Source organism: Drosophila sulfurigaster, chromosome 2L (assembly GCF_023558435.1).
Source record: "Drosophila sulfurigaster albostrigata strain 15112-1811.04 chromosome 2L, ASM2355843v2, whole genome shotgun sequence".
In the NCBI taxonomy this organism is placed as follows: Eukaryota; Metazoa; Arthropoda; class Insecta; order Diptera; family Drosophilidae; genus Drosophila; species Drosophila sulfurigaster.
In genome coordinates this window covers 6,198,144-6,217,906 of record NC_084881.1, presented here as the reverse complement: position 1 = coordinate 6,217,906, position 19,763 = coordinate 6,198,144, and the positions used below count along the sequence as shown (strand labels likewise).

The 19,763-nt window shown below is 41.0% G+C and overlaps 3 protein-coding genes across 4 annotated transcripts; 2 read left to right on the top strand and 1 right to left on the bottom strand.

Moving 5' to 3' along the window:
* Window positions 1-4: 4 nt before the first annotated feature.
* LOC133835005 (A-kinase anchor protein 200) lies at window positions 5-16,284 on the bottom strand. The gene is given in 8 exon segments (XM_062264839.1): window positions 5-187; window positions 1,346-2,443; window positions 2,735-3,262; window positions 3,326-3,490; window positions 3,492-3,527; window positions 3,529-3,759; window positions 3,825-4,066; window positions 16,127-16,284. Coding segments are annotated over 7 exon segments (2,328 nt in total). The 5' UTR covers window positions 4,017-4,066; window positions 16,127-16,284; the 3' UTR covers window positions 5-109.
* Window positions 16,285-16,440: 156 nt separating this feature from the next.
* On the top strand, window positions 16,441-17,489 carry LOC133835037 (uncharacterized). The gene has a single exon (XM_062264895.1). It carries the CDS (start codon window positions 16,755-16,757, stop codon window positions 17,301-17,303), a length of 549 nt encoding a protein of 182 aa, XP_062120879.1. The 5' UTR covers window positions 16,441-16,754; the 3' UTR covers window positions 17,304-17,489.
* An 81-nt stretch (window positions 17,490-17,570) lies between these two features.
* LOC133835016 (uncharacterized) lies at window positions 17,571-19,577 on the top strand. 2 transcript variants are annotated; one of them, XM_062264860.1, is made up of 2 exons: window positions 17,571-17,811; window positions 17,899-19,577. In XM_062264860.1, the coding sequence occupies exon 2, from the start codon at window positions 17,908-17,910 to the stop codon at window positions 19,390-19,392; it is 1,485 nt and encodes a 494-aa protein (XP_062120844.1). In that variant the 5' UTR covers window positions 17,571-17,811; window positions 17,899-17,907; the 3' UTR covers window positions 19,393-19,577. The 2 variants fall into 2 exon arrangements, with proteins under 2 accessions (XP_062120844.1, XP_062120845.1); XM_062264861.1 differs by having other exon boundaries at window positions 17,571-17,815.
* Window positions 19,578-19,763: the final 186 nt, after the last annotated feature.

Genomic DNA, 19,763 nt, shown 5'->3' with positions numbered 1-19,763 from the left:
TGCGTTTTCTTATTTGTTTTTGTATTTTTTTCTGATTTTTGTATTTTTTTTTTTTTGTTTTGTTTCTTTTGTTTTTAATAATATGTAATATATATAATAATTATTAGTATTATTCGCATGTCACGGGCAGGTCCTGTGTTGAAACATCTGCCGCGGCGTTCTTCTCCTTGATGTCCTTGGCAGTTTCCTAAAACAAAAAATATATGAGCGTTCATTAGTTCAATAATATACAATGCTAAAAAAATGTCACAAATAATGTCGATTTGGTGGGAGCATGAACACATAGCGAAAAACGGATAAGCAACTTAAAGCACAACAACAACAATAAAAGATTTAAAAAAAATTGGGGGAAAAAGATTCGTTACAGGTAACAACAAAAATATATCAAAAATTAATAAATGATACAAAAAAAAACTAGGAATGGAAATTTTTTATGTAGTATCTTCAATGACTTGAACTACATTTTCTTTTCATTATTAATAAATAGGGTACAGTTGTATAGTCTGAGTTTAAATGCGTTTACTGCGGCCAAACAGAGTTGTTAGATCGGGTAGCTGGAGTGTACATTAGGTTGCTGGTGCTTTTGTTTGTGTTGTAAGTGTGCGTGTTGTGTTGTGTGATGTGTTTGTTTGTGTACTTGTAAGTGTGTGTATGTGTTGAGTGTAGTGATGCAGTATTAGAATGGATGAAGGAAGGATGGATGGAGGAGATAGTTAGAAAGTTAGGCGCCAGCCTGCGATTTGTTAATACAAAGTGCAATTATGAATGACAGACGAACACACAAAAACAATTCAATACGACTTTACAGTCTAGCACCTAGTGTTTTTTTTTTTTTGTTTAGTAAAATTCAAAGTTTAGATTTATATAATTCATTCCATTTACAATGTAATAGATCATGCAGAAGTTGTAACATCAAATGCAAGCAATACAGAACCTAATCATTAGAATACTATTAATGTTAACATTAACATAAACTGCAACTGTAACAGAATACTGGACAGACTACTGCTTGTTTGGACTGCTTGGCGCACTGCCTTGTTAAGAAGCAGTTACAAATGCATTTTTAGGAAAGCAAAGAGAGCAAAATACAGCAATGATACGGAAAAACAATGATGAGAGAATGAGTGACAGTCAAAGAGAGAGGGGGGAGAGCGAGAGAGAGCCCAAATGCAGGAGATAGTTAGAATTATTGTGGCACACAAACTGATTTGTTGAGCAGAGCGAACGAGCGAGACGAGTGTTAAGATTCGTTACGAGTTGAGTTACGAATGTATCTATATTATGGAGTAGTGGTAAGTGTGGCGTGGTGAAGTCAAATTCAACCGAGTTCGGAGTTGTTATTCACCTCGTAATGAGCAGCAGCTTCAATCAACAGCTTTGGACTCTGAATCTCTTTTGTTAAGCTGGTTATGTCTGTATCGGATTCGGAATTGATATCGGTTTCATTCGCAATCTTATTATCGCTATCTGTTTTCTTTTCCTCATTCTGCGCCGGCGTCTCATCTAGGGCTTTCTCTTCAACGTTATCCTGCAAACAGAGCTCATCGACGGCAGCAGTCAGACTCTGGATGATCACATCTGGCTGTGAAGCAATTTCTTCGACAGGGGGCTCAACAACGTCTTCTACCGTCTTGTTAGTATCAGCATCTTTTTCGTTCGTATCATCATCTTCATCAACATCGGTGACAATTCTTGCAACAGGAACAGGACTGGTTCTTTGCTCTTCGCTCACTTTCTCAATGGGTTCGACTTCGCCTTCAATCAAGGGAGGCACATCTTGTTTCACTTGCTCTGTGACAAAATCTGCTGCCTGCTCTGTGATTTTCTCGACAATCACCTGAGCTTGTTGTTCAATCTCGCTAAGCAGCGATGCATCCTGCTCTACTACTTCTTCTGTTGTTGCTGGTGGTGGTGGTGTTGATGGAGCTATTATTTCCTGCTCGTGATCTTGTTTTTGTTCCTGCTCCTGCTCCTGCTCCACTGGCTGATCCTTCTCCTCGACCAACTTGTCGTTCGTATCTTGCGCTGCTGGTGCAGCTGCTGCTGCAACTTCGTCGTCGTTGTCATCGTCGTCAGTGGTCAAGGCAAACGCCGATACACGTGAGGGCGGTGGGGACTTGGGCAATGGTGGCGGAAGACTCGACTCGACTACAACTTGAGCTGGCTCTGCAGCAGCAGCAACAGCTTCACTTTCATCATCAGCTGTCTCATCGACAGAAACTACAGCACCTTCAAGCTTGGGCTCGGGGACAAGTTCTAGCTGATCAACAGGGGTAACTGAAGCCCAAACCGTTTCTTGAGATGGCTCAGCTAACGCGGTTTCTGTTTGAGGTGCAACAAGAACAAAACCTTCAGAATCGGGATCGGAGGTTTCACTAACTGCCTCTATGATTGCTGCAACCACTTTTTCTTCCTCGGTGCCTTCGGCTTGCACATCTTCATCCTGCAGTTGGGAAGTGGGTAGAGAAGCGGAATTGTCGGAGACAGTGTTGATAGTGTCGTTGGTGGTGGTTGTTGTTGTGATGTTGGGTAGTGTATTATTTTGGGTCTGAACTAACTCTGCGCCTGCAACGGTCTCGGTCTTGGTAGTTGTCTCAATTTCAGTGATTTCTACTGTTGTTGTTGTTTGTTTGTTTGTGGTGTTGTTGTTCTCTGTAGCTGTGCTAGTTGTTGTTGTTGTTGTTGTGGTGGTACTCGTATTTACAGTGTTGTTTTCTGTATCTATTTGTTTTACCTCGATTTGCGACTTGATCTTAATTTGCTCGGCCTCGGACTCGGCAACGGGTGTTGGAGGTGGCGTGGCAGTCTCGTCGGTCTTCTCTCCAACTCCATTAGTGCCATTCTGATGTGGCTGCTCCTCCTCCACGTTGTTGGTGGGGGATGCTTCCGGCTCGGTTGGTGATTCGGCCAAACCATTTTTGTCGCCATTGGTCAACACAACATCGACCGCAGCTGCATGGCCATTGGTAACAACTTCGGTGGCTTCATTGTTACTAACGGGCTCCGGGACAACGCTTGGCTCCACTGCAGCAGGTTCCACTTTTGTGGCCTCAACGACTGGCTCGGCCTTGACCGTCTCCTCACTTACTGCTGTTGCTGCTGCTGCTGCGTCTGCGGCTGGTGTTGCTGCTGGGGCAGAAGATGTCTTGTCGTCACCGTTTAGCTGTTGCTCCTGCTTCTCTTGTTCGCTGGCTGCTCCATTCTCAGTGGGTTGCGCTGCTGCCTTGGATGTCGCATCTGCAGTTGCTGCATCCGCGCTTTGCTGTAGATTAATTAAACACAATTAGTTCAACTTTCATAGCTGCAGTTGCATTTGTGGGTTTACCTCTGGGGCTGCTACGGATGCCGTTGCTCCCTCTGCTTCTGCTGGCCGCTCTGCCTCGCCATTTGTTGCAGCTGCTTCAGGAGTGGTTGGAGTTGCCGCTGCTGCAGCTGCTTCTGTTGGCGAAGCTGGATCCTCGGCCTTGGCTGGCTTCTGTTTATCCTTTTTTGCCAAACGAGATGCTACGGAATGACCATTTCTTTTTTCACTTTATCCTTCTTCGACTTGGACTTGATGCTCTCATCAGCCAGCGGGGAAATTTCCTCAGCTCCGCTGCCCTCCTTGGGCGAGCCAGTTGCTGCTGCTGTCTCATCCTTGGCGGCTTCGCCAGCTGCATCGCCAGCAGCGCCATCCGCTGCTTTGGGTGCCGCATCTGCGGCGTTCTTTTCGGTTGTCAAGTCTTTGTCATTTTCCGAATTCTCCTCAGTTTCCTTTTTCTATAATTGAATGGAATTGAATTAATGTTTCTCCAAGATTGCGGACATAACTCTTGTGTACTTACCTCGCTTGTGGCAGCCGCATCGTCGCTGTCGGCATTCTTTTCCTTGGGCGACGCTGCGTCGCCGTTTAATGCGGGCGCCGTTTGATCGACATCTTCAATTTTCTCGAGTTTCCCAGCAACTTCGTTGCCCTCGCCAACCTTCTTCGGATCGGTGGTGATATCAATTGAACGTTTGCTTTGAGCTTTACCCATTTTTGCTGGTCCTTTTTTGTTAATGAATTACTAATTGGTTCTATGTGTATCTGTGTTGTCGTAAAAATAAATGCGGGTTGCAACAAGAATTTTGATATAATTAGAAAATTGAATTGTGTTTGTCATATACTATATCTACGGACAATATGCATTTGTATCGAATGCATATATGGGTTGTATGTATGCATATATTGTTTTTTAATTAGTTGTTCAACAATGTATCAAGTATCGCCCAAATGACAAGGCACACTTTTAAAAAAGAACATGCAATTTATTTATACATCTGACATTTCAATGAACGCCAACTTTTCTAGCCACTGTCCGCTGTCCGCTATCCGCTGCGGCAACGTCTAGACGTCAGAAAACTTTGCGTTACTTTAATGCGACTGCGGTTGCTCCGTTGGCTGTGATAAGGTGCATGCCCAAGGCACAGCTGCAACAGAGGCAACAAAACCGAACCCACTTAAGATAAGCACAAAAAACGAATCACGCTGAACAACTGCACTTATTTCACTCTCTACCCATAAGCCAATGGATTTATAGTTGGCTATTAAAGTAACCATATTGAATTACTAAAGAAATTGCTGATTAATCAACAAAGAATTTTAATTCCTTTTATTTCGCATTTTTCGACCCTGTCTGCGATAAGAAGAAAAGCACAGTTACTATCATTGTTATTCAGTCACTATCACATTCCCAGTCACTGTCACAGTGAAAGTCACAGCGTGGAATTTGGCTCATCTCTGCTCACCCGGGCAAGTGTTCGTCGACGTCGGAGGTCGACGCGCTTATCACTTTTGCTATAGCTGACTGAAAAATTGGCACAACAAATTTAAACAAATGAATAACGCTAGCAAGCAAGCTAGCTAGCTAAGTAGACGGCAGCAAATCATGGAAACAACAGAATCGAATGGCGCATGAATCATCTCTTATATCCAGGAAATTTTAATGAAACATCACAGAGATACACACACACACAAACATACACACGCATTTGCACGCGCACTCACACTGTTAAAGAGCGTAAGTACGCGAGAGCGAGATGGCTAGATATTCTGTTCCATTCTTGTTGCTGTTGCTTTTGCTGTTGGCGTGCTATGCGTCACTTTGAAAATCGAATTACTCGACTTGGTAAATGAAACAGAAACCGTAGCAAAGAATTTTAATGAAGTGAGAGGAATAAGAGAAGAGATGGGGGAAATGGGCGCAAAAAATTAAAAGCGAAGTTTCGTCATGTTTAGGGGTTGAACAACAAAATAAAGCATGCATAAAAGTTCCAGAGGCGCGGCAACAAAATGTCCACCTTTAGTTGCCGCCAGAAAGGCACCATTTTTTTTATTGCATACACGCAAAAACAAACATGCACACATGTACTGTAAGTATAAATGTGAGTGCGTAATCTGAACATTATTCATGCTTTGACTCTTCAGCTGCAGCACCAACAGCTGTTTTAATGCTGGTACATCAAATAAATAGAAAATAACTCATCAAAGGATATTAACACACATTCTTCAGCTTAGCCTTGTATACCATAAAAAGTCACGCGGCAATTTAAATATAATATTTTAATAAGTTGGCTCAGCAAAACATAATAATGTGAAATTGGCTATTTTATTTATAGCAAAGACAAACCAAATAACTTTGGCCACTTTCTACAAATTGTTTTGCATTTCATAATTACTCTTGTGTTTGCTTTGTAGCCGAAGTTTACTGTATGTAAAATGGCGCCATTAAATAACAACGAAGAGAAAACAACGGAGAACAAGAAGGTCTCGAGTCTTGAGTTTTGAGCGAACATCAAGCAAGACATCAAGTTTCATCAGTTTCGTTCAATGAACCAAAAAAAAACACTCGAAAAAGTTGAAACCCAACTGACTGTCTGTCTGACTGACAGACGGCGTTAGCTTGGATGTCTGCTTGTTGCCAACGCAAAAACAAGCAAGCGAGAAACCAAACCAGCCATGTACTTTACAATGTTTCAATCCCACAAGAACAGGAATAAATCTAAAGCATATTTAACGACCATGGGCATAAAAAACTAGAACAAATGTTTATCTTTTGCTATGCCGAAGACTTACTGCTCTTGAAGCTGAACTCAGTCTATGAAGCTAATCAAATTCATCATTCTGTCAATCATTCTATTATATTTTATAAAAAATATTTAACATTAGCTTTATGTTTCACAACATAGTGAATTCAATACAAAAAATTATAAAAGCAAAAAAGAGAAAAAAGAGACAGCAATTAATTTGATCGTATAATTTCAAATTAGATTTCCAAAATATAAGACAGCACTGTATGCAATAATGTTGATGAGTAATCGCCAGAATATGCCAACACACACATGAACACTCACTCATACAAGCTAACACAGGTGTAGAGCCGTAACTCAACCCTTGCCAAATAGACAGCAGAAAAACCAACTGTGTGCATACCATGCAAAAATAGCAACAACAACGTGAATATATAAAAGCGCAAGTAAATTTGCGGTATGACGCATCGGCAAGGCAAAAGGAAGAAGGACAAGAGAACAAGGACGACAATAAGAGGGTTGCCGGCCAGCAATTTACTACTACGATTTTACTACTGCTGCTACTGCAATACACCCACACACTACCAAATAATACTACTACACTACACACACAGCGCGCAACAACAACAGCAACGACGACGACGGTCATTGCCCGAAGTTGCCATGCCAACGAAGCAGCGACGCCAACGCTGACATTGACGTCGGCGTCAACGACACTACGTCACATCCGAACACCCGAGCCGGGAGGGATGGGGGCGTGTGAAAATACTTGAGCGCCGACGCGGCCCACATAAGACAACAGAAGCGAACCGAAAATATGATGGCGTTGCCAGACTGCACACTGACTGCAATTGAGAGATGACATGCACAAAATGCAAATCTAATCGAACATAGCACGCGCTCAACTTTGCACTCACATTCAATTGAGAGCGAGAGTTGAGTTAGAGTTGAAGTTAATGAGAGCTGTCTGAAAGTGACGAACAAAAATGTGTCGCTCCATTAAATGTACTCAAAAGAGCTTTGAGTGCTGCTGTGTCGGCATTTGTTAAAAGCAATGAATTTCTCTTTTCTTTTTTTTTGACTTTTATTAGTTAAATTCAATTTAAACTTGACCTTTGATGTGATGCACATGAACACACACATGCAAGCGCACAGAATTCAGAGTACAATAGAAAAGCCACTGGACTCTCACGGTTCTTTCTTTTCTTGCTGTTGCCTTTTAAGCCGCGCCTTTCAGTGAAAGAAAATTTATAAATTGAAGGGACAAAGGAAAACGCAAAGAGCAGCAACACAAACACATACACATACACATACAAACACAGCCACCGAAGCAGAGTGGTGTCGTCTATAAATAAAAGCGCATTTATCAACAACGAAGCGTGTTCGAAATGCAACAACAGCCACACAAAGGAGCTGAACTCACACACACACACATGAATGTATGTGTATCTGTGAATATGTGCGTTGAATTGTCTGCTCTCTATCAATTTTGACACTTTAAGCTGCGCTGCGGCTGCGCTTTCAATTTGACGCCGGCTACTACTTTAACTCCCCTTCCCCCCACACAATTCTTTTCCCCCTCCTCCACACCACTGGAAGATCGTTGTAGCCATCCCGGACAAGATACGTAAATTAAATTGATTGTGCAGGAATGCGTACAACACTCAGTCGCTCTCGCTCGTCGTCGGGGCTAGCCAACTGGACAAACATTAATTTCATGTCATACCACACACACATATGGACGATACGAATGTTTGTGAGTACATTCCAGTTGGTTGCATTGTTGTACACAATTGAATAGGGCATTTATAGCACTGAAAACAACATGATAAGTGCGCGCGCACTTAAAGCAAGCAGACGTAATTGAACTTTTATAAACTAATCAAACAAACGCCCACAGTCACAGCATCCCCCCTCTGATTGCCCTTCCACTGACACTTTGCACGCACTTAACAGCTGACAAACACGCACTAACACAAATACACGCACTCATAGACATTGCAAATGCACTCAGTTCAATCTCACACACATTCCTTCCAATTTCTTCAGGCATCGCTGACTGAGTGTGAATATGTATATGAGCGAATAGACCGAAGGGCACTAGAGTAGACACAACAATACACTCACACCTTACACACTCACATGCGCATGGTATATGTTTTGTCATACAAGTGCAAGCATTGCACATTTGTCATATTATTTGCCATTTGATACGCCTGCGTCTGTTTGTGTTGCTTGTGCTGATAAGCCACGCCTAAGCAAAACACAAAACCAATCTGCAATCACAAATCAAGTAATTTAAACACAACATACATATGCATAGGTACGTTTACACCAACAACAACTACAACTGACCTACGCAGCCAAAAAGAGAAGGAAGCTAAAAATAAGAGAAATGTGTGCGAAAGACACAAAGAAAACAAGACGAAAAAGAAACAGAACAAAAAGCAATACAGTAGCGTCTCAGAAATTGTCTCAAGTAACCGGATATAATTGGTTGCCGCTGTTTTTTTATTGCTGCTGTTGGAAAGGATATGTACATAAAACGAGTGCATTCCATAATTAGTAACAAGTACATTACATGCAACAAACGTACGTTGTTCGAAGAAAAAGTCACAGTATTAAAAATTAAGAAAATATTTTTTTTCAATTATCATTTCCTGTTGGTCAGTTGTTTTGTGGCATGTTATCCATCCGTCCGTCCGTCAAGAGTCTTTGAATGCTTCAGAATTCATCATTGAATGTGTATGTACATAGCAATACTCCCAAATATAAATACACGCACACAAAGCTCACATTGCTATAACGGTAGTGTAGTCAATAGTCGCTTTACTATTCGAGCCCCCTACAAACACCCCACCCATATGATAAAAAGAATAAAAAAAAAATGAATGAAAAGAAAATACAGTAATAGAGAGGAAGTGTCTGTAGAAGGCAACCAGCACTCGATTGATAAACGAATGAAGCACAAAGAAAACAAAACTCCCTATCAATTGCATTGGACTCGGAACCTCATCGTATATGATTCAGAGTTTTATTCTTAACAATAGGATGACAATTTAATATTCTTGATTTTTGTTGCTTCACATCATATCAAAGTGTGGGAGCTACGTGACTCGCTTATACATTAAGATATTAATACACATATATTTAAACAAATGTGTGTTGGAAGTTTTTCGCATTATCTGCTCCATCTGTGTGTGTGATCTTGACAAACATAATACATAACTCTGGGCATGTGTCAAGAAATTAAAAGACAGCAGCCAAGTAGTCAGCAAAAAGTAGATAAGCAAGCAATCTTTTTATTTCTCTTTAATACCGAACCATTTTTTGTACTGCAGATTTAAATTGCCAAGCGATCATATTACAAAACACGTTTAATCAGAGCGGGGGGAGCCAACAACAGTTATCTTTTTTGGCGTTTTCTTTTTAGACATCAGCCCAATAAAAAGTTGAATTAACACTGTTTATCTCTCATCGGCGAGCAAAATTTAATTTTAAAAAGTTGAAAAGTTTTTTTCAGAGAACAAAAGCAATACCTTTTATTCAACAAAAACAACACCTACTTAAAAGACTTATAGCCCAAATAATGCATTATGAATAAATTGTCTATAATTTCAATGATTCTTCTACAACACATGAGAAATCAATGCGACGTATTTAATACAACTTATAATAATTACGGTCAACTGCTGGACACACTTTTTTTAATTAACGGATTGATAAAAATTAATTGATAGCAGCTCTTTTAAAGAGCTATCAAAAATTCAAATGTTCCATTCCACTTTGCAACATTCTTGCAACTGACCAGATCAGAGCCCACTCGCTGAAGCACAGCAAAGTTTCGAGGAGAGTCGGCAAGTGTAGCAGCAATAAACTTGAATATACAAGCAAACACACACAATGTTAAAGGATGCGGATGCAAGTAGAAAGCATACAAGGTAAAAAGTGGGCTGCGTCTGCTTTTGCAGCTGAACCGGTTCGACTATTTTTGTTCTTTCTCTACCCTCTCTTTGGCTTTTTTAGTCTTTCGATTTTGCGGTTTACTAAAACACAAGAGCGAGCGTGCAGAAAGTCTTACGGCAATTGCTCTAATCGCGAACTAGCTATTTTGTATACAGCTGTGGATTATGGCCGTTAGCAGTTCAAGTTTTCTATAAGTCAGAAGGTGACAAACTGTCTTCAGCTGCTGTAATTGTACAATGTTCAAATGCATCAGTGATTTCGCTAGTTGCGCACTAGTTCGTAGTACTGCTGGGGAGTTGGCAGTTGAGACAAAGGCGAGTGCCAATTAGTCACCAAAGATGGATTGCTTGGGGGTTTGCTGCGTTTGGTTTCACTTAGAATTGAGTTGTTGCCACAGGTGGCGCGCGGTCGGTCGCTTCTCATCAATTTTTTCTGATTAGGAATTCAAAGCGTTGCACAAAGTCTTCACTCAGTACGAAGTCGGTAATCTGCGGACTACTTTGGTATTGTAAACGGCATTTTAATACAGCCATAAATAATTCATAAGACGACAAAGCGACAAATGGCAACAAATCGACGCCTGCTGCTTCTGCTTACATATTTCCGGTACTTACTCTTTTATCTCTTTCTCTCTCTGTTGTTTTAGTTGTCAGCTGCACGGGTGGTCACGAAAATATCTAACCGAGGATAATAAAAAGCTTTCCGTTAATCTCTCAGGTTATTGGTGGAATTAAAAGGCAAGTTTCCAATTGAACGGTATAATTATTGTGCAAAGCACTTTCTGCTTTCATCAACAAGTTGTTAACCACGCACTAAACTTTAACTTCAGTTCAGCAGCACACAAAATTAAGAATTACTCGATTCGTTAGGCAGCGAAAAAAGCCGACGCACAACAACACAACGTGAACGAAAAACACACAACAAAATCAAACCGTTCAAGTCAAACAACAAACGACGACTGTTGCCGTTGGGCGACTCATGATCAGCGACGACGATGAGAAGCAGCAACAGCAGCAGAAGCCGAAGCAGAAGCAGCAAAAAGCAACAACGACGACGAAAAAGAAACTTCTACTTCATACGCTTACCCGGAGTGCAAGCAGCAAACCAGCAGCACCAAAAGCAGCGGCAGAACAACGCATCAACAACAAGAACAGCAGAGGCAGAAAGACAGACAAAGAGAGAAAGGCCGGAAGCGTCAGCAGCGCGGCGTCAACAGCTGAAATGCGGGCTTCAGAAACAACAGCAGCAGCAGCAACAATATTGCATTGAGTGACCATCATCATCAGCAGTTATCGATAAAAGCGATAGTGATATTGCTGTTGTTCTTTCTTACTAGTGTTGTTGTTGCTTCTGTTGCTGGTGTAAGGAGTCAATAACAAAACTAATGAGCCTTGGCGTCGGCATCGATACGCACATTGTGCTTGCATATAAATGCATGTGTTTAGCTGTGTGAGTGTGCACATGAACACTTTATTGCTTTATTTTGCCATTCATGCTACACACAATGACCCCACATGGCAACCAGCGGACGCTGTACCAACTTTAAATAAACAATGACATTACAATGGAAATATAAGCAAGAGAGAGATAGCAATAAATGTTTTCTTTTGACTTTGCGCACTACTCAGCGAAAATCCAGGGTTTACTTTATGAATAGTTTGTGTTAATTGTTTAAATTTAGCTTGATTATCGAATCGCTTATCAATTTAATTGGAAAAGAATTCATGCGTTCGCCTGTTATCGAAATACGCTGCAATACTGCACACACAATAAAGACGAAGCAGCACTCGAATTTAGCTTGCGAATGCCAAAGTGTTGACAAGAGTTGTCAGTGCTTCACACCCACTCCCCACCCCCCACACTTCGGTCTACAATGGCCACATGTGTGTAAAAGATGTGTCTTGGAGCTACGCTCCATCACTCCATCATCTCCTGAAGCGACGCCATCGCTGATTTGCCGTTGTGTGTGCGTATGAGCATGTGCATGAGTGCGTAGTATTTTTGCGGTTTGCTATGAATATGTACATATGTATGTACATATATTTTCATCAAGGCAGCACATTTTTACCACTTGATTTTCCCAATCCTCACTACATAACGAACAAAAAAAAAAAGCAATCCTAACCACTTGAAATACTAACACACATATACATATATTCACTTATGTTTATCCACAGATGAAGGTATGTTTGCAATTATTTGTTTATTTATAGTTGTCGGTCGTGCAATTTAAATTGTTATTAATGCTAATTCAACAAAAAGAGCCAGTAGTGGCAGCATCGGCAAATCACAAGCCTCTTCTTTTATATGTATAAATAACAAATAAATATGCCACAATCAAAAAATATTCGTAGTCCAAGCAAAAATCAATCCACAAGAATAACAAATAAAGCCAAATGCCACAGTGCACGACAAGAAATGAGAGACGGCAAAAACAACTCAACAACACAGGTCGGGATGAAGAAGAGGCAAACAACAGCCAGCCGGCCGGCTGGCTGCACATTTCGGGTCCACTTCGGTTCGCTTCGTTTCGTTGCGATAAGCCATGCGATGCTGATCGCCACAAATTGCGTTGTTTGAGAAAAGCAGGCACTTTGTTATTGTTGTTGTAATATAGTGAGAATAGAGTACAGTGGGCCCATCGACAAGAAGATTTACAATTGCTAGTCTGCCACCTATTCATCATCAAGTTTACATTCATATATTTTCACCAAATATAAAATACATGAATACACTATTTACATTTATACATATACTGACGGCTAGAACTTTTCCTTAAATTACTCATTATCAGTCTAGTAGAAATATGCATATTTTGTAATATTGAAGTTAAAAAATTAACACAATTAATTATACCCGCTACCCATAGGGTAGAAGGGTATTATAACTTTGTGCCGGCAGGAAATGTATGTAACAGGTAGAAGGAGGCATCTCCGACCCTATAAAGTATATATATTCTTGATCAGCGTCAACAGCCGAGACGATATAGCCATGTCCGTCTGTCCGTCTGTCTGTCTGTCCGTATGAACACCTAGATCTCAGAGACTATAAGAGATAGAGCTATAATTTTTTCGACAGCATTTGTTATGTTTGCACGCAGATCAAGTTTGTTTCAAATTTTTGCCACGCCCACTTCCGCCCCGGAAAACAAAAAATCGAATAACAAGCGTAAATTTAAAGCTAGAGTTGCGAATTTTGGTATATACTATAATTATTGTAGTACTTATGATTCCTGAAAATTTGGTTGCGATCAGATAAAAATTGTGGAAGTTGTTAAAGAAATACTTTTGTATGGGCAAAAACGCCTACTTACTAGGGGTCTGAGTTGATTTGGCCGACAATCTGGTACATTGCGCCGTGTATGGTATATTTTGAATGGTGTGATGTATCGATATACCAAACATACTATTTGGTATATTTTTAGTATTTTTAGTATTTTCGGTATATTTTGAAAATAATTCCGCAATATTTTGCCCTTATTAAAATGGGTAGCGGGTATCTCACAGTCGAGCACTCTCGACTGTAACTTTCTTACTTGTTTCAGTTTAATTTTTTGACACAACTTCAAAAGTTTGCCTAGCGAAGCGTTTGTTTATGCTATAACAATTAATCGTTGTAAGGTCAAAGACTTATCAATAGCTTACAATTGGTTTTTCCAATTTTAGCTTTAAAATTGATTTTCCAAATTCAATCTAATCGATTAAGTTACATCTATTAGACAGCTTGAATTCAACTTACTGTAGTTATACAAGGGTATCACGGAAACTTCAAGTGATTTCTAGTGTAATGATGTAAGACCTAATCCAATACAAAATTAAAGATTTACATTTTAATTTAAATTTCATTATAAAATTTAAGGCAAAAATCCAAGATGATTATACAACTCTAGGCATTCGTGAGTTGCAATAAAGGTAATAAAATTTAAAAAGAATCCACAAATTTTGATTAATTTCCAAATTTCAATAACATTTTTTAAAATGTTCGCTTTAAAAAAATGATTTTTCTTTTCCTTTACTTGTTTTTTACTGTCACTTTCACTTTTTGTTCTGCCACAATATCTAAATACGATATACTGAATTATATTAACACAGTTCTTTAAGCTATAACTGTATTTGATTTCTTCTCTTCTAACCTTTTTTAAAAGTCGATAACAAAAATTAATAATAAATCTGGTTTCAAGATTTGTTAACAAATGCAACTAAGCTACGTTTAGTTCAACCACAAATTGCACTTGGCGGGCAGTACGAAAAGGTATATCGAGTATTACCTCAAATGTGATTTGCGTTTATGGCAACCGCAGTCGGCAACAGAACGAACCCAATTCCCCCCGTCGTAGTCCCTTCTTCACCCGCAAGCAAAACCCTGTTTAGCCTCTCTGACAAATTGTGAAATTTGAAACGACTTCAATACAGCCCCGAGCCGAATGCTATATAATGCAATTCAACTCAGATTCAAAATAACAATAACAAACCCAATCGCAATCTCAATAAAAATCCAAATTGGTTTGTGCAGTAGCAGAAAAAACGACAGTGAAACTCTTATTACAGGACTAGCGCCAACAAAAAGAAATGGAAATAAGTAAAAATACATACTATATTAACTAATAGATAATAATTAATAGTACTCATAATTGATTTACAAATTTATGGGATAATAAATTGGGGCTGAGTCAGTGAATTTACACTGCACAAACACACACATACACAAAAGCCCACAGACAGCCATGTACATGTGCAGCGACGCCAGTTAGGGCGGTGGCTGCCTCTGCCTCTGCTCGCCTCTTAGCCTCATACATACATAGTTGTAGTTATTATAAGCTACGACTGGACTGACTGCAAAGCTACGACGCAATATGTATTTATGCAAGGAAAGCAACAAGAGTATACAGCAAACGATCCTCAGTGATGGAAAAGAAATCTGTAGAGATAATCAAGTAGCGGGCGAAAGTAAGTCACATTTTGATTGACCATTTGCACTATCCAAGGATTTTTTTTAGCAATCAAGTTCCATGTGCGTGTTGGCAAGTGTAATCATCATACGAGACAAGGCGAGACAGCTCAAACAAAGAATAAACCCAAGACAAGACAACGACTGCGACAGCGACAACGACAATGAAAAATAAGTCAAGTCAGGCATCTTGAACTAGGCAGACAGGCACACACACGCATACACAGGCGGACAGCCAGTTTCAACCACAGACAACGCACATGAACATACACGTGCACATGTATTCGTGAACGTGTACGTACATACACACATATGCACATACACACGAACGTAAGAAGCGGTAAGGCAAGGAGCAAGCGAACGAACGAGTGACAGCACAAAGCGTAAAAAGGATAAATGAAGCACGCAAGGGAAGAATGTGAAAAAGCAGCGTAGAATGCGAAACAGGCAACAGAGAGCAAGCGAGCGAGATAGGATAGAGCGAGATACGAGAGAAAGAGAGCGAAACGGATACAAAGCCACCGGCAGCGACGCCGACCGAGGCGACATAGTGGCAACGCCGACGCATTTGCAGGCGGCACACCCAAAATTGAGAAGAAAAAAACAGCAATAACACCTCAAAAAACTAACTAGCCGGCAAGATGGAAGAGATATTACATCTCAAACAAAGAGACTACTGCGAATAGAAATACTACATCAATACGTAATAAAAGAATTTAGAAATGATATTGTACAGATTTTTCTTTTATCGCGCCCAGCCCAAAATCAGACACATACATAACACACACTAACAACAGAATGGCGTCCTTTTTGAATTCCGCTTGTTTGAATTGTCTGCGACACTTGCATCTGTAAGACTGTGTATTTTCAAACGGTACAGTTTTAATTTAGCACACTTTATACTAAAGAAACATGTTAATGCTTATTTGAGTATACATTTTCAAGTTATAATTCACAAAACCTCGTCCTACACTCGCATTCACACACACACTCACACATACTTATTTGTATAAAGCGTTATACAGAATTTCAACAGCAGCACTTCCACACACACATAAGCACTCAGACAGCTTGGCTTGGTTTTCAAATTTCGTATTTGCCATATTTTTTCTTTCCTTTTTTCAAACTTGTTATGAATGAAATGAAAATTGTTAATTGCATTTACCTGGCTCACAACTTGTATTATGTACACGCGCTTTATTCTTATAAACTGAGTATCGATATAATAACCGCTGTTCGTCTTTCTTTTTAACTACTTTCTGTGTCTTGTAGAGCTGTTAAACAAACCGAATGCGGTGGAAAGTAGCGTGACCGCAAAAGGAATTTTAAAATATACCATTTGGCGTAAAAAATATGCCAAAATTCAGACATGGTCACATTTCATTTAGTAAAAACAGTATATCACAAAGTATTTTAAAGTGTAGCAGTGTGTGTCATTGTTTTACTGAACAAAAACATTCTATTAAATGTAGTATAGAAAAATTTCAAAAACTGAAATATTTATTTTGGAAACACTTGCATTCTTGCATACATAAGTGAAACGAGATTGAAGAGTGATTGCAATTTGCATTTTAGTAGCGTATATGCAATTGTTTTTATTTTAATTTTTGTTTAAAATTGCCATTATTCACATCAACACAAATATTGTCTGTAAATGAATTCGTTAAATTTGAAATTTGGATTCAGCTAAATTGTGTTTATGGTAGTTGGTCACATTAAAAAGTGTTTGCGTTACGGCGGGAAAATATAGAAGCAGGAGCGCCTATGAAGTAATTTTACAGTTTGTATGAATAATGCAGCCATCAGATGTAGTGACCACAATCGTAAGGCACTATTGTGCCCTGGGTGAGCATCGTCTACGTGCGCCACACAAGACTATTAGTGATCAAAAGTTGCTTCGCTTCGCCAAGTATCTGAATGCAGACATACGGAGTACTTCTCTGCTGTGTGAAATTTGCTATGACACGCTGCGGAATGTCTACACAAAGAAGTTGCAGCAAGCAAAACAACTTCGACGGGATAGAAGACGCATTGAAATGCAAACCAACTCCATTTCGGACGCGAGCTCTAGTCAGCATCAATCACATAGTTCGGCAGTTTCGGCACCGTCGACAACCTCAAAGTCAAGTCGAGAGCAACAAATTTCCGAAACATCGGCGGCCAAGCGAAGACGCGAGGAAGTGCAAGCGCCATCACCTTGGGATGACGACTCAATGTTAAGTCTGAATGCAGTAAATGGGACGCGATTGCCTCATATCCAACCAATCCCCAAACGTCGCCAAATTGACCATTTGGACAAAAATTCCATGGATATTTATCTGGCTGGCATTACTGGTGGGTGACTGCTACTAGTCGATCACGTCTCTCAAGGACACTTCATTTAATTTTGAATTTCAATTAGCATAATTATGTTTATTTTAATTTTAAACTGATAGCTTTAAGAGTAATGATAATGCTATTGATTGTCTTTACTGTAACGTGTGCTAGAAACAAATAAAGCGACAGTTTGAAAACTTTGTTAATTATAATATTGCCATTAGATTTTGGCAAATTTCGGTCTAGGCTATCGCTTGCAGTGTTTATATCGATATATCGATAATGTGCCATCGATTGTTTTCCAGCTCTAACCGCAGCATATTAACAAAAACAACACATATTTTGCATGTGATGGTTAAAACTCGGCATTAATATAATAGTTAAGTGCAATGGAGTCAATGACAGCGTATAACAAACACTCGCCCAATTGAGGCGTCATCTTACTATTATTATCAACGACGTGCCACTTCCATACCCAATTTACCGTTTCCATGCTAGAGATAAAAACTGTTGTGTCTTCGTCTTCAGCCATAGGCAGGTATCTAAGTGCGAGTGCAAGCGAGACAGCGGCACCAAATGAAGATAGTCTAAATGTTTTTCTTGTTTTTAAATATTGCGTAGAGTGTCGTCATGGGCTGCATAACGAGCACCAATAAACTGCATGAACTTCGCCAGGAAAATGTGTTTCGAGTGCGTGTCGCCCATCTGCAGCCCAGCGGACCAGAGGCACCAATTATACGCAGCGGTTACTTGGAATTGACCCCGCGTGAATTGATCTTCTTGACACCCGGCTACGATCCAATTGTCTGGGCGCTGCAGCATCTGCGACGTTATGGACTGAATGGCGATCTCTTCTCGTTTGAAGCAGGGCGTCGTTGCATGTCGGGGCCAGGCATCTATACTTTTCGCATCCACAATGCGGAGCAATTATATCCGATGTTTCAACGCTACATCAATGCTGTCAACACAGATGCCTTTGCCCAGGTGGAACGCGAGCGGGAACGCGTCAATTCTACCCACTCGGTATCCGTGCTCATGGGTCGCAGTGATGTGCAGCCGCACAGCAATAATTACTTGGAACCGGCTCCGATGATGGCGCGTGCAGCGCTTCAAGTGCAGCAGTCTGCAAATGAGTTGAGTGCAAGCGCCACCAACGACTCACCCGAGCAGCTCCCCAATCTACAGTTAAATATGGGCGAGATGAGTGCGACAACGGCGACTGGTAATCTGCAGTCGCCCATCACACCAGGCGCCTACATAAATACGAACACGAATGTCTACTTCGATCAGCCACTGCAGCGGTTGCTACAGGAGCAGAACAGTCGCAGCTCGCCATCCGAAGCCACGCCCACCTCCTCAAACAGCGGATTTAGCACGATGCGGCGACAGCAGCCAATATCAGCGGACTTGCCACCGCAGGAGTCGGCACCAGCACTGAACGAAACGCTGCGTCTGTATGCGAATGTGGAGACGCCACGCGAGCGGCAGCTATTCGAGACACCGCTGGGCTCGGCGGGTTGCAATGAACGTTGTTATGAGAACATAAATCGGTTGGATTTGCCACTGTTGCCGCGTGATTGCTCTCAACAGTCGGTAGCATCCATCACGCAGGTGCAGCAGCAACAACAGCAGCAGCAGCAGCCGCCACAGCCAGTTACACCCACCAGCTTGCCGGGAGTGAACTATATAGTGCTGGACTTGGATCAGCCACGCAGTCCAGCGCAGAGTTCCCCCAAAACTGTGACCAATGGCTTTGGCAGCGGCCTCTCGCTGACAGCGGCAGCAACAGCGCCCGTTACGCCCGAAGGACAAATTACAACGGATCCCACGCAATCTGCACAGAATCGCACATCGAATGCTGTAGCAACTGCACAGCCAGCAACAGCGACAACGACAGCGGCCGAAACTGTGGCTACACAAGGCTACTCGACGATCGACTTTATACGCACCTATGCGCTGAACAAATCCTCGACGGCGCCCACGAATCACGACGGTGAGGTGGCTACAATCTGTCAACCACAGCAGCAGCATCAGGACCATACGCATGAAGACTGTGAGCTGCGCATCACAAGGCATAGCAAATGTGTTCGGAAAGCCTACTCGATAAGTGAATAACAGGAAGAGGACGAGTGCAGAGTGACGAGTAATAATTAACTTGTGGTAAATGACGAGTAATAAGTAACTGGAGCCGGGTGAGGAATAACAACCAAAGAGTCATTTGTCGAGAGTGAAGAGCGAAAAGTCACTTGTGACGTATGAAGAGTAACTAGTACAACTGAACCATAGTATGAAGACTGTAAAATGCGTTCTGAAAGCTTACTCGATCTACGAGTAATAAGAAAGCTACTAGTAGCTAGTGACTAGCAAGAAGCACCGAGTAATAAGTAACAATTTACTAATGACTAGTAACTTGTAACGAGTGACGAGTAGTGAAAGCCAGCACAACGAATTTACCTAATAGAAAACACGGGTTCCATCTGCGGCTC

Bases quoted from the DNA above. Each gene is read 5' to 3' on its own strand.
- LOC133835016 (XM_062264860.1), top strand. From the start codon at position 17,908: ATGGGCTGCATAACGAGCACCAATAAACTGCATGAACTTCGCCAGGAA.
- LOC133835037 (XM_062264895.1), top strand. From the start codon at position 16,755: ATGCAGCCATCAGATGTAGTGACCACAATCGTAAGGCACTATTGTGCC.